Consider the following 15534-nt stretch of genomic DNA (forward strand, 5'->3'; position numbering starts at 1 on the left):
GCTGCAAGAGATTCAGACAGTGATATACTGACCTATATATTGTATATGTACAGCCCATACCAATCAGTTACTGTAGATTTTATGTTAGCTTCAATAACATTTTAATATTTTATGTGCATTTTCTTTTTACAGAACACAGATACAAGAACAGCATACCAGACCATGACTCTGATTCACAATAGGTACAAAATACATTATTTTATATCAAGCAAATTAAATAGATTTCAGTAATGTTGTTACATTCTGCATCATTGACAGACAAAATGCCAAAAACAAATAACCAATGCTTAAAGTAATACATAATTGCAATTAGTAACATATCTACTATAACATACCTGTAAAACACTCCACGGGGGTTATTCAATTGTCAGCTAGTTGTTTTTGTTTAGCGCGTTAAGTCATTTTAACATGTTTTTTTTATTATCATTTTCGAGCGGGTTAACTTTACCCGCAATTCAATTCCATTTTTAACGCTACTTTTTTTTTCATGAAACGGTCCTCTCGCGCTCCAGTAAAAGGTCTATTGAAAGTATAAGATGTGCGAGAGACGGCCGCGTTAAAAGCTATTCAATTGTTTTTTAACGCGGCGGGTAAAACAGGCAAATATGCTATTTCATCTCGCACCTCCTTGAGGTGTGTTAAAAAAAAAAAACCTCTGAAAAGTATTTGAAATAATGTAAAAATGTTGAAAAAAAGTTAAACTTATGTTTATCACTAATGAATAACTTGTGTAAGTTGATTATCTTGTGAAAAAATATTGAAATAAAATCACTAACTAATTATATTTATGTATGTTTTTGGTACAAATATGAATGTAGTAATGTGTTCTGACATGGTATAGATGATTGTATGGTAAAAAAAATAGTTCAATAAAAAATATGCTAAAGAAAGTACTGTAATGTAGATATTATCAATGTATATCAATGTGTAATGCAATCTAATGTATGGAACTGTATGCAAAACCTTTTTTTTTGTGTTATACATGACAGCGCTAAAACTCCCCTTCACTCCCCTAAAATCTCGCAAACACAATTTTTAACGTGCGAGGGCAGTGTTCCCTCTTTTTCAACTGAATTGCACCAGTTTTCCCGCTGTGTTAACTTAAAACGGTCGCTATTGCCGGCAAAAACTCGCGGGAGAATTTTTTTTTTTTTTATTTTTTTTTAACACGGCGGGGGAATAAAAAAATCTTGCTAACAACTGAATACCACTTCCCCCACAAGTCAAGAAACTGGCAACCATCATTTGCTGCATGTGAGACATTTACTCAACAATAGGTCCATACTGTGAAATATAAAATAGCATCCAAAACAGAAAACACTTTACCCAAAAGTAAAAGTAAAATTAGCTGGATGTACATTTGTTATATGATCATGTACCTGGATAGAGTTTGTGGAGACTGTGAGGGGTCGTGTTTCGGTGCACTCTTTAGCCATTGTCCATTCTGCTGGATATGTTCAGTACTGTGCTCTGTGAAGAAAAAATAAAAAATAAAAAGAGCATTATGCATCATTGACCCCAATCTTGCCAAAACTGCAGAACTGCAGTTATAGGTGCACTAAATTGTTTGGCTTTTGTGAAAGGTGTAAGCTTTCCATTATGGGCTTCTCCACTTAGTAAACTTAGTAGCTGTAAGAAGCAATGGAGCACCCAACGGCTATGGATAGCGAAGTATCACTTTTGATCTGAAACTGCTTTTTGGTGAATTGCATGATCACTGCAAAGGTAAACAAACAATCTCAGTTTCTCACTTAAATGTCAAATTAGATTCTCTGCATAATAACTATAGGTAAACATATCCAGAATGAGCTACATCTTAGTAATTTTATTATTATTAAATGGTGTGAATCTCCTTAGATTGTTTGCACTGTAGTGGATATTTGGTGGCTCTCAGCAATGCCTTAGAGAAGCGATTGGCAACCCCAAACACGTGTGCCAAACGTGCCACACTGATTACTTTGATATGGTGCTGGAGCTGCTAACTAAAGCAGCAGAAGATGGCATGTGCAACAGCCCCTACCAGGTTCCGTAGTGCGACTGCCTACATACATTTCAAATTGAACTGGGGGAATTACTTTGTAGCATAATATGAATTGGGGGCGCTATATTTAGCATAATATGAATTGGGGGGGCGCTACTGTGTGACAGAATGTACAACTGGCACACCTGGGTCTCACTAGATTTTAGCCAAAGTTGCTGACCCCTGCCCTAGAGCTTAATTAGGTGTACTTAGTCACCCTAGAAACAAATCATCAGCACAAGCTTCTTAAGACGACTTAGAGGACCAGGAAATACACACAACTGGAGTAAAGAATGAAACAAGATATATCTCACACAATATAGCCCAGATATACACCAATCTCCATAACAAAAATTAGTGTTATGACAATATTTCTAGAGCAACCTCACCTTACATACAGGCAACGCCAAAATCCAGGGAAACAAAGGGGGCTATATGCAAAAGTGGAAAATGCATATTTGCTACACTAAATACATTTCATTACTGCTTAGTGATGACACACTTTTTTTTTAAAGGCTGCAAATATTTTACACTGATAAGATGAAAACAAGATGGCACTGGCTGCCATTAAGAAAAATGTTTGCTCAAATACGAAAGGCACACATGGACAAATATGGATGCGGTTTTGTGTATGAAATATTATGAAGACAAAAAATACACCTTTTGCCAATTCTAGGTGGAACTAAAAAAAATGGAAATTAAGGACACAAACTTAAAATGAAGACCAAATGTACCCTAGCTGTCAAATAGTGTAATACATAAGTGAAAAGCAACAAAGCAGTATATTAAAATAAAAAGGAAAGTTTTTTTCTTTTCTTTAAGAAAAAGTTTGATGATCATGGTTTCTGATGATTTATCATACAATGAAATCTGAAGAACCAAATGTAATAATGTATCACACTGAATATATGTGGACAATTCTAACGAAATTTCTGAGCACTTCCTGTATTATATATGCTATTTCAAGAAATGTTTCAACAGCATCTCATTTGCATATTGCTGTCTGTATTATCCGAACATCTGTTTTCTGCTTTGCAACTTAATTTATGGTCAACTAGAGTATGGGACCTGAAACCTAGCTATTATATTTGCCATTACAGATTAAATGGCAATAAAATACAAGTTAAACAGGTAACGTTTTTTTTTATATAGATCAAGGCCTGCCAAAAAAAAAAAAAAATCTAAATAATACACGTGAAACAAATGTTTCATGTCTATAATTAGCAATATCTGTCTGGGATGTTTTCTCTTTAAATCACAGTTCATTCTTTAGGAGAGTCTATACCTCGTCTCCCTCTGGGTAGTGCAAGTTCATATGTAACATAGATGCTCTTAATAGACATTACCAGGAATGTCCCAGAACACTAATAAGCATGTGGTTTTACCATTTGAGCCTTTGTCCTAAATCAGCACAGTCAGTGGACAGTGTAAGAGTCATGAGGAGGCTATAGCTGAAGGAGTGGGAGGACATACTTAATTAAACCTTTTTAACAAAGCTGCAGAGGAACATTGGTGGTAAAGCATATCCGCTTGTCTGTTATTTGACATATTGGGTTCTCTTTATATGTTTTTATGACGTAGGTGAACATCTGAACACATCTATGTTCACATTTTGCATAAACTAAGCAAATTCTAAAGGGTTCCAAAAGTTTCTATCACCAATGTAATTTGTGCTGCAACATAGGAGTGGTTCCTAATTTAATTCCATAATTAACTTTTCATAATACTTTGTCTTGAATAAAACATGAAGATACCTAGTGGCTTAGTGCTTGTTTGGGCACATTTTATGAAGACTGATCATCTTCCTGATGCTTCATTAGAAACAGCGAAAGTAAAGTTATCATGGAAGTCTGGGGAAAGGCGTTACCAACAAGGCCACCAGCGAGTGATGTCTGATACAGTATTCCCACCACCATTACTAAAAAGAAAACCAAACATCTAGAATTTCTTGTGTAAGAATGGTGTCACATCCAGGTAAAAGGCACATGTAAGTAGTTCTTATGAGGTAGCACAACACTCTATTAAGACACTTCATACTAATGGCTCCTTTATTAATCTTCATACGTGAAAATGTACATTTGGGGATTCAAGAAAATGAATTCTGTTTACCTCGCAGAGCAGAGGTAAACATAATTACCTGCAGACAGCAGGTAATTGAAAGCTTAAATACTGTGACTTAAAATCATAAGTATTCTTCCTTTACAGAGGCACAAAATACGTGACAACCATTCTGGTCAGCTAACTAATATCTATCACATAAAAATAAGTGTCAAACATAAGTGTGTTCCATGAGGTAAAGTGATTGCATCAGATAAGGACAGTGTAAGGTTTCTATTGGTAGACTCTGAAGGCAGAATTACAATTTCTGGTATCTCACATGATCTGTGGAGAACAGAAGTGCTGCAAAAAAGTGTGTTCTTTTCTTGTAAATGACCTTAACTATGCAGCTGTGATGCTGCTCAATAGCCTACCGTCATGGAGCTTGATGTCATGCTTACTGTACATCTGTAAATCTTAACTGCCTTTTACCTTCATTGTTTAGAATTATATACAACAGTGTGAATAATATAGATATAATCTAGAAAAACTGCCACACAAACAGCCCAATAGCATTGATCTGCTTTCATTTTCAAAATAGATCTAGCAACAAGCCAGATGACTATTTGATTGCGATCAGATTATGATTGGGCCACAAACACTGCAATATTAGCCAATATCTGCTGCAACATCACAGCATTTGTGGTCAGCAAAACCTCTAACATAGCCTTTGTTACAGGTTATGGTCTAGAAAAGGCGTACACAACCAGAAACAGGATGCAGGTTATTAAAGAGTTAAACAAAAAACCAATATTTAAAAATTCATTTGCCTTCCTGACACATTTGTATCACCTATTATTTTCAATGTCTGTATAAGGTATTACATGTTTTGTTTATTATATACATACATACAAACACTGCACATAGACTATAAAAGTGTATATATGTGTATCATACTCCTGAGTGGTAATGATGTGCCTGATAAGAGGGTGATCAGTTGCAAAGAAAATTATTCATATAAAGAAAAATGTCAACAAGACATGTTTAGTGAGCTGTAACCAGAGAAGGGAAGCCCCCCCCCCCCTTCCGAACAGGCTTTGGAAACAACAATAAAACAAAACAATTTTGAGAACTTAGTCAACCTTTAAAAAGTGAAGTCTGATGGACTATTACAAACACCAGTGAGTTTATACGCCACAAAAAAAACAAAAAAGAGAGAAGAAAAAAAGCAGGTGCCTACATAAGACACAAAGCTCATATGGCAAAGCACTTTACATCATGTTAGCTGTAACATCACTAGCCATGTCAGATTACACAATGCTGTACAGAATACTCGTTACTTAAGAAATTTACTATGAACCACTCTGAATCACATAAAATCAATTGTACCTGCTATGAACTAGAAAAATGCTACCAATACAAGATGTAATCTCAAAGGGAAACAACTCAGATGTATGGAATTCACTTCATTTAGGAGATGTGTTTCAAACATGTTTGTTGCTATTTCTGCTGCATTCGTTAACTTTTGTGTTATGAATGATCTAAAGTTTTGATTGTGAGCATGCTCAGCTTGGCCCATTTCTAAACTTGTTCCCCCCCAGTGAAACAAACTCTGCTTAAATGCTACAGTAACATCCTGGTTTGTTGCATGTGTTTTTGTCAATAAAGGTGTAAACGTGAATGACACTGTTAAAGTGGAAATGATGTAGAAGACACAAAGCTTCTGTGTCATCTACATTTTCCAATTGTGTAATTAAACAAAACATTATATATATATATATATATATATATATAAAGTCCCAGATTTAAATTTGGTATGGGCAATCTTAAAATACCAAAAGAATAAACATAATTTTTTTTTTAACTTTTTAATCTTAAGACATATGTATATATGGAAATTAGATTTTCAAATTTGAGTTTGCAACCGTGAAATGGTAACTTCCTCAACCCTAGTCATGTGGTATATATTTCAAAATTAAAGCCCGTTATATCCTCAACAAAATGTGTTTTTTTTTCATTGAAATAGCCTAACCTGAGAAAAGCATATTTTTGTAGATTCATGCACACCGAAAACTGTGGATTTCCTATAAATCGAAAACTACTGAATATTAAAACAATTAAAGATTTGTAGCTTTGATGGCCCACTAAGTATACAGAGTGAAATCAAAATTGGGACATGTAAAGTAAAAAGAGTAATTGAAAATTGGATGAGTTGATAAAATGACCTCTAAGGTGGAGGTGTGGAGGGAGAAGGACACCAGAATAAAGTGTTTCAGGAAAAGAATGTAATATCTGTAGACATATTTTGCAGTCTTATTGGCTGTTCGAATACTCCCAAGAAATCTTATTACTTAGCCAATATATTCACTTCACATAACTAAAACAATGTTATATTACACCTACCTAACCTAGTCACACATTCCCATAAATAATATGGCTCACCTAAACCTATTTGTAACTGGCTTCAAACAGACACCTGTCATAATCTGGTTAAAAAGCACAATATGCATAGAAGATAACCATCTCTTTCATCATGGCTCTGAATTTCTCCATAGAAAATTCAAAAAGCTTTCTCTGCTTTAAACACTTAATGACTGCCAAACTATGGCACAAGTGAAAAGTTTACATAGAGGACTTCTGTGCACAAGTGATCATGCCCATCACTGTCCCACTATAGCAGAAGGAAGAATGTGGATCAGACTCTAGCTGGTAGATTGGGAAGTATTTAGCTTATTTCTTCAGGAAGAGAAGAGAAACTGCTATAAACTGGTACTAGTGGTGTTGTTTTCTTCCTGGATGCCAGGGTGGCTTGGCTCATTGTATTGTAAGAGAAACGTGTGATTAGTTGAACCTTGAATATGTAAGAAGGTATAAACACCACCATGGCAGACGCCTTATTTAACAGTAAATGGGAGACCTTTGTTAAAGTTGGTCACCAAGACAAACAGAAAAGGTGCAACCCTCTTAAAGGCGGTGATTGAAAATTATTTTATGTCCAGGACATGGGAGGGCTACAGGTAGCTCTGAGTGGAGCAAGCTGAGAGAGTGCCAGCTTGGTTCTTCTAACATAGGAAGAGTTCAAGATTTGAAGGCTTTGTCTCTGGAAGTGTTGATGTTTTTCAGTATTAAACATCACCACAATCATTTTTACTGTTTGCTTGTTAAAGGGAATGCTTATAATTTATTCTTACTTTCTAGCTTTTGGAAGTTAACATTTATTTAAAAGGAGTATTCAAAAGGCAAAAAGTGCATCATCACCACATTCTGTTAACGTGATTGGAATTGTAGTGCTCCAAAGTCAAATGTGACAGTATCATGGGGAATCTGCATGGATGCACAAGCTCACCATCATACTGGATGATGATGTATGATGGAACCTAAATGCACAGGTTGAACATGCAAATAAATGGGTTTGCACAGATTCCCAAAATTAGTCCAGGACAAAAGTTTAACAGGAGATGGATAACATAACAAACATGCTCTTATCTGACAGTTTATGCATAATTTTACTTGTGTTTACCAAAACCTCTACTTATACCTAGGACACCCATCAGCTATGATGGTTTGGCTTTACCTGTGCAATTAGTTGTGAAAATCAAAACTGGATAGTACATGTAGCTGGCCGGGTTTAGTCAGTATACATTGTTCTGAATGCCAGACTGCTAAAATCTCCTGTGTCAAGGCCTTCAAACACACCAAACATTCTTTAAAGCGTAATGTAGTAGTGCATGCTGGGACAAAGTTCCACTACAGCTTGAGAGCCAAAGGCTGTCTACATCTACTGTAATCCATACTTCTACAAAAGCTGGAAAGCAACATTTGTACACATGAAGCTGCATGTTTACAAATGCTATATGGATCATTTAATCTCTGAAATATTAGACTTTTGCAAACAAATGCATGGAAACAGAAATAGAGGACAAACAAAGTACACTACGCACATTTTCTTTCAAGCTGAAAAGTAGAAGTACAACTATTATGGAAATAACACGTTTACAAAAGGTGTAAAATGTATTCATATAAGCATTTTGTGCACACTAGCAATAAAATGGCCAAACCATACTAAAGACACATCACATGCAAAAACTAAACAAACTTCAGAACAGGTTACTAATTAAAGCAGGTTCCATGATAATTCAATGTATATCATACTATAAAGACCATTTGAACTTGGCATGGTTATTTGAAGTGTTACAGACTACTTTTGTCATATATGACAAAGACTGCATTAGTTTAATGAATCAAGTATTTATTTTATTATAGACCATCAGGTTTGGCATATGAAATCCTCAAACTTTATCTTGGCAAGCAAACAAGTCAAAGCAAAGTTTATAATATCCCAGAAAGGAAAACAAATCAACAAAAAAAACAAAAACGTACATAAAGTGAGTGGGTAGCTCGCCGATGCTGTTTTTGGAGGCAACACAAAAAATATTGTGTGACGTTAATGATGTCGCAACAGAGCCCAAGGAAAAACAATTGCAGTATATATACACCAATCAGCCCCAACATTAAACCCAGTAACAAGTGAAGTGAATAACATTGATTTTCATGTTACAATGGCACCTATCAAGGGTTAGGATATATTAAGCAGAAAGTGATCAGTCAGTTCCTGAAGTTTGATATGTTGGAAGCAGAAAAAATGGGCAAGCATAAAGATATGAGCTACTTTGACAAGCACCAAAATATGATGACTAGATGACTGGGTCAGAGCATCTCCAAAATGGTCTTTTGGTGTGTTCACGGTATGCAGTGCAATGGCTAGTACCTAACAAAGGTGATCCAAAGAAGGGCAACCGGTGAACCAGCAACAGGTTCATGGGTGCCCAGGGCTCATTGATGCGAAGGCTAGTCCGTCTTGTCCAATCCCACAGAAGAGCTACTGTAGCACAAATTGCTGAAAAAGTTAATGCTGGCTATGAAAAAAAGGTGTAAGAACACACAGTGCATTGCAACTTGATGCGTATGGAACTGCGTAGCCGCAAACCAGTCAGACTGCCCATGCTGACCCTTGTCCACCACTGAAAGCGCCAGCAATAGGCACATGAGCATCTGAACTGGACAAAGGTGGCTTGGTCAGATGAATCATGTTTTATTTTGCATGTGCGTTATTTACCTGAAGTAGGGATGACACCAGGATGTACTTATAGGAAGAAGACAAGCTGGGGGAAGCAGTGAGATGCTCTGGGCAATGTTCTGCTGGGAAACCTTGGGCCCTGGCATTCATGTGAATGTTACTTTGACACGTGCGACCTACCTAAACATTGATGCAGACCAAGTACACAATTTCATGGCAACGATATTCCCTAATTGCAGAGGAACTTGGCCTCCAAATTCCCCAGATATCTATCCATTTGAGCATCTGTGGAAATTGCTGGAGCTATGGAGGCCCCACAGCACAACTTACAGGACATAAAGGAGTCCATGTCCCGATGGGTCAAAGCTGTTTTGGCAGCATGAGGGGGACCTGCACAATATTAGGCAGGTGGTTTTAATGTTGTGGCAGATAGGTGTATATATAAAAGATCCAATTGTCAAGATAGGCTACCGAAAAATATTTGAAATTACATTACTATAAATGGAATTAATTTAGGAGTATCTGTAATGGAAAAGGATTTGGGAGTGCTCGAAGACAGTAGACTTAGCAATAGTACTCAATGTCAAGCAGCAGCAGCAAGGGCAAATAAAGTATTGGCATGCATAAAAAGAGGCATAGATGCAAGGGAAGACAGTGTAATTTTGCTATTGTATAAATCGTTGGTAAGACCTCATCTTGAATATGCAGTACAGTTCTGGGCACCACTCTATAAAAAAGATAATTTGGAACTAGAAAGGGTTCAGAGAAGGGTGACAAAATTGATAAAGGGTATGGAGTCATTAAGTTATGAGGAAAGGTTAGCCATGTTTAGGAATGTTTACTTTAGAAAAGAGGCGTCTAAGGGGAGATATGATTACTATGTACAAATACATAAAGGTTCAATAGAGAGAACTTTCATGGGAACTTTTTACCCCAAGGATTATATACAGGACACGCGGTCACCCCCTAAGGTTAGAGGAGAGGAAATTTCACAACCAGCAAAGGAAGGGGTTCTTTACAGTAAGGGCAGTCAAGATATGGAATTCATTGCCAGTGAAGGTTGCGATGGCAGATTAAATAGATATGTTTAACAAAAAGGGTTAGACAAATTTTTAGCGGAAAAGTGTATCCAGGACCATTAATTAAAATGAAGGATAGTAGTGGATATAGGGTAAAAATAGGACTGCAATATTGGGTCTGGGGGGATTTTCACAATTGAAACAGATTGGTGGTTGCTTACTCTGCATCAATTCCAAATCTAAGTGCAGGATCGCAGGAGATCCAAAATAAGTTGAACTTGAAGGACTGGTGTCTTTTTTTCAACCTCATCAACTATGTTACTATGAAATACTGACATTATAATTTTCCCTGCTTTGTTTTCTGAAACATGCTTGTAGCATTGACATCCCCCTAAAGCACACATAAGAAAATCCTGCAATGGTTGCAAAAATGAACCCAGATACTTTTATTAAATCACTGTTCCTGCTTAAGAAAAAAAAATAGACTCAACAGCACAAAAGCCACGTGTGCTTATTTTTAAGGACAGTGCTTGATTTTATGCATGTAGTTTGCACTAAAAATGGAAGTCAGTGCAAAATTGTGCATGTTCTCATTGAGGAAACAGGGCAGTTCGGGTGGTTTGACAATTAGATGTACACAAGAGCACCTAATTCAATAGCAATATGCAACAATGATTTTGTTTTGCAGGATTAGATATTTAAATGACACGCAAAGGATGGAGATGGTGCATTCATGTGGGGGTTCTTTGGTTTCATGTGCCGCCACATATGCTTTTCCTTTCCTAACAAACCAGGTGTAAGTCTATATTTTAATGTATTTCTTTTTTATTTAATTTTACTCTTTCACAATATGTACACACAGTAAACAAGCAAGAGGTTGTGTAGAATGTTTTTACTACAAGTGTAGTAAAAAAAAAAAAAAAAGGGTGTGCTCTTATTTATAAGTGAGGAAGTCAAAATTGTGTATTTGTAAAAAACAGAAATGCATTACATGCCTGCCTATTATGCAATTTGAAAAAGACATTTTAGTGAGATTGTAGCATTTAAATTATGTCGCTAGTAGTCTCGATGATCAAGTTAAAAACTACTAACAAACAATGATTTTTTATTTATATGTCAGACATTATTAGCAACAAATGTTGTATAAATTTAGTTTAGTTCTTTTTGACAAAAACCTTAGGTTTTAATTACCTAATGTAGGTATAAAACAATTAACCTAATGTAAGTCATAAGTCTCGTGTGTCATTTGAAAAAATAATACTGCAATGGTTAAAATATTGTTACTTTCAATTTGCTTTTAATTCCACACCCACTCTTTCAAGCAGGATAATGTATCAATGATGTGCATTGTGAGTTTGCACATAAGCAACTGTTGTACACAACACTTGAGTCTTGGCAGGTATCTAATAGCCAGGTTAAAAGACAATAAACCAACATAAAAAAAACAAACACAAAACCTATAAGTATTTCTATCATGACCCCAATGTATGTATGTCCTGAGACATAAAAAGATGCTGTAAATCATGAATACATAGATTACACACACACAGACAAAACGATAATTGCCAAAAACAGTGTAAACAAAACTAACAGTCTATATTGTAATCTATAGTAACAATCTAGGCGTTATTACACATACAACTTGAAAAGTGCCTAAAACTACACAAAACACCTGTAAAGAAATACAAGGTGACCTTCGGAGAGAAAGTAGCAATGCCTATAAGCACCGATACATCCACAGATTATTACAGAGAAGATTATTGCACCCAGCCAGCACTGTGAATAATCTTCCTGCAGGTCGAGGAGGGCATGCAACTTGCAAATGTAACGTCTATATGCTACTTACACACCTGCACACACAATTTAATTCATAAAGGCTGCATTGTCTATACAAACACGATTATACATTGTTGTTATACAATTGTATAGACATTCTCCATTAGATACAATCTCCCCAGCTCATACACACATCATACCTCTAGCACTGTATTCTGTCCCCGGAGCAGACATCTCTGGGGCTCTTCCTGCCCGTCTATCTGTCAGCCCTGCCTGTCACACAGCGCTACCACAGCAACCCGAAAAGCCACCAATCACATCAAACAATACCACGCCCATTAAAGCCGCAGCCAATCAGGACTGAGCTCCAAAATAGAGGCTTGAAGCGCACAAGTCTGAACGTGTCAAAAATAAGATCTATGAGCAATAATGTGGCAGGGCAGCCCCGTACTAAGAACACAGTCACTCATGTAACACTTCCTGGCGAAACAGCCACCACTGACATGATACATTCTGTGTCAACAGTCATAAGATTCCGCTGTGTGTAGCAGACACAAAAAGAAGTAGCACGCCAGTAATTGTATGTGTAAACAATAATAAAACGTATGTTGTAAGTGAATTCTGATATTCTCTGTTCAGTCTTGTGTGTCTTGTCTATATGTGATATGAGGAGTAGTTAGATGATATGGGGTTTCGCAAAAACTGCTGCACTTGTAGAAACCCTCTGTCACTTTCCAGATCCCAAAGAAATGCTTTTGTTGCTTTCAGTGAAGCATACTCCCCAAACAGAGAGATACAAACTCTAGGTATTGTTTTACCAAAATGCAGAGATCTTACTGGTTTCATGTATCAGTGCACAGGATATTACAAGTAAGGTTTGCACATTTACTGTAAAGATTGCAGATTCAAAATAATGAACAAATAGGAAAAAAACAACAGGAAAGGTGCTACCTACCTGGTAACCACTATTTGTCAACTTTCATATGGGAATCCCTTACAATAACTTGGAGATTTTACAGTTTAATTAGTTTCTGACAGTGGGATTAATTCGTTATTCCACGATATATCTTTTGACTTCAGTGCATCAACTCTAGTACACCACAATACTATACCGATGTACCCTAACAAGGCATCATGATCAGTTTGGAGGGTGTTTAAGTCAGAAAGTGATACTAATGAGTCTCCAACCTAAGTTACTAGACTCCAATTGTATATGTCTGTCTGACATTGGGGTTCTCAATTGCTAAAGCTAAATCCAGAGACATGCATTTTAGATTCCAATACCACAATTGCTTTCAAAAGTACATCTCATGTTCTTGTGTTAATTTTATTTTGCTGATTAGATATCTGAACCTTTGCTTTATTTTTGAGGTTTGATCCAGTCTTATATGGCATAATATCACATTCACGTCTATTTTAGTAGATGGACAACCAAATTGTTAGGCTCATGTTATGTACATGACACTGCTCACTAGAAATGGTAACTTTCAGTGGTACTCTCTTGTCACGTGTGGCATATTTATGCCATTGTTAAAGTGCACTTCACAACATGAGCTGTGCAATATTGATAATACAGACCCTGAGCATTGTACTCTTGCTCATCTGAATCCCTCTTCAGCTGAATGGTGAAATATTTACTGTACATGTGCATCAGTTCTCCACTGAGATCACATATGATTTCAGATTACACTGTTAATATGTGATGGTGACATACACCTTTAAGGACTGCCCCAGCCTTGTTGACTACAGTGGAGTTTGATCATTTAAATAGAGAGTGCCAACATCTGTGTAAAAGTATTATTTTATTGCTGTTTTTATGATTTTACCCAAAAAACACCAACTACTACCTAAGGTCAGTCTTTTTAACTAGGGACTATCCCAGGAAAGTAAGAAAATAGACATCTATTCCTTCAGGGATGTCAACAGTACAACTGAATAAATCAGTGCAGTGGAATAACTTGTATTCTCTCTGCTATCCTTCCAAAAATCTGGAGCATGCTTGATAAAATGCACACATTCTCAGGAAATATGGGTGTCCCATTAGTAGAGCCATGTGGTGGCACATCATAATAGGGATAAATGGAAATACTGTGCAAAGGAATAACTTACTCCCAGAAGTGTAAGTATATTCTTTTGGGAACATTTTCCATGGAACTGATTACGTAAATATGGAGGTTACGTTTTGCTGTGTACTGTAATGAACTTTAAATTAGAGCAATGTAAAAAGGCCCATAATGTTTGTAAAGGTTATACAAGTGTGGCAGTGACATGGTAAATAGGAGGTGGGTGTGAAGTTATGGCTTGCGTATAGCGCAGAGCTCAGGGTATTAGCAATTCACTAATGGAGCCACTACTGTTCTGCATTCGTGGTTTCATATACTACTGCTGCCAAGTTAATAGTTCCATACTACAACATACCTATTTCAGACTCCCTATGACCTATGGAGATGTGGTTTTGTTCAGGATCCTCTGACTTTGTCACACTGCTTAAGAAGAAGCTGTTAAGATTTGGTAGGCTTCTCTGCCAATACTTGTGCAACCACCGAAACTGTGGGGAGGGGAGTCCAAGAAGTACTCCTACACAAGATAAACATAAATTAATTGCTTGAAATAGGACAAGTAATACAAATGAATAAGATAATTATACATGATACATCAATGCACTTTTTTCTCAAACTTCAAGACATTATTTACATATAATATTAACATAAATACTGTAAACCATTAATCACTAGCAGTATACTATAGGTGCTATAGCTCATTTGTCATTACAAGAGTCATGTTGCTTTTAATTTCATGTCACCATTATACAAAACCATGTATGTTCCTGTATTAGGTATAAATCTTAATGACTTTCTACCCCATTGTTATGTATATCCTGCCGACTATCATTTACCTGAACCCAAATGTATTTTTATTTTTCCTATTGCAGAATTATCTGTACTATTGTATAGTTGTATGTACTATATAATTGTCGTCAAACAAATGTATCGTTACTTGAGGTAATGCAGGGCCACCTTGTAAATGAGCATGCCGATTTTGCCTGGATAAATAATTTGATTGACTGGTTTACTTATAATACACAAGTGATGTTAATATATGGATAATACATGTGATGCTAGTATGTATAAACACCTGTAAAGAATACATATATGTCACGAACACGCTCCCAGCTGCCATGACTTTGGGTGTTTGCTGTATGAGGTCACACACAATTACAGCCTGCAGTCTCTCTCTACAAATCACACAGGTTATAGACCTACTATATCGCCCCCAAACAGCGCTCACACCCCCACACACTTCAGGTTTGCCACCACCTATTGAATACGGGCAATAGGAACCCAATATACTGTCCCACACTGGCACACAAGGCTTCTAGCTGCTCACAGACTAGCAAAACCCACACCAGCAAACAAAGAGTTAACTCTTCACACCTCCAGACTGTTACACAAATGTAAATGCAAGCACACACTAAGCTTGTTAATCAAATGTATCAAAAATCACACAGGGGCATTCAAAGGGTTAACTTGGTCGAGCTATTTCTTGTTAACAGGCTAATGGATTCGTTAGAGTATCAAGGACGCAACATTTTAAAATATAGATTT

The 15534-nt window shown here is 36.5% G+C and overlaps 1 protein-coding gene across 4 annotated transcripts in view; it reads right to left on the reverse strand.

The window, feature by feature from the left end:
- The window catches only part of INPP5B (inositol polyphosphate-5-phosphatase B), a 134236-nt gene that overhangs the window by 49725 nt on the left and 68977 nt on the right, over positions 1-15534 (reverse strand). For 3 of the 4 annotated variants that reach the window (XM_075195402.1, XM_075195401.1, XM_075195404.1), the window contains 2 exons: positions 14348-14506; positions 1380-1470 (listed from right to left, as the gene is read on the reverse strand). In XM_075195402.1, the coding sequence (XP_075051503.1) occupies positions 1380-1470; positions 14348-14506 (250 nt within the window). Of the gene's footprint in view, positions 1-1379; positions 1471-12129; positions 12216-14347; positions 14507-15534 lie in introns of those variants that run through there. The other variant, XM_075195405.1, reaches the window with a different exon arrangement.

Source organism: Mixophyes fleayi, chromosome 2 (assembly GCF_038048845.1).
Source record: "Mixophyes fleayi isolate aMixFle1 chromosome 2, aMixFle1.hap1, whole genome shotgun sequence".
NCBI lineage: Eukaryota > Metazoa > Chordata > Amphibia > Anura > Limnodynastidae > Mixophyes > Mixophyes fleayi.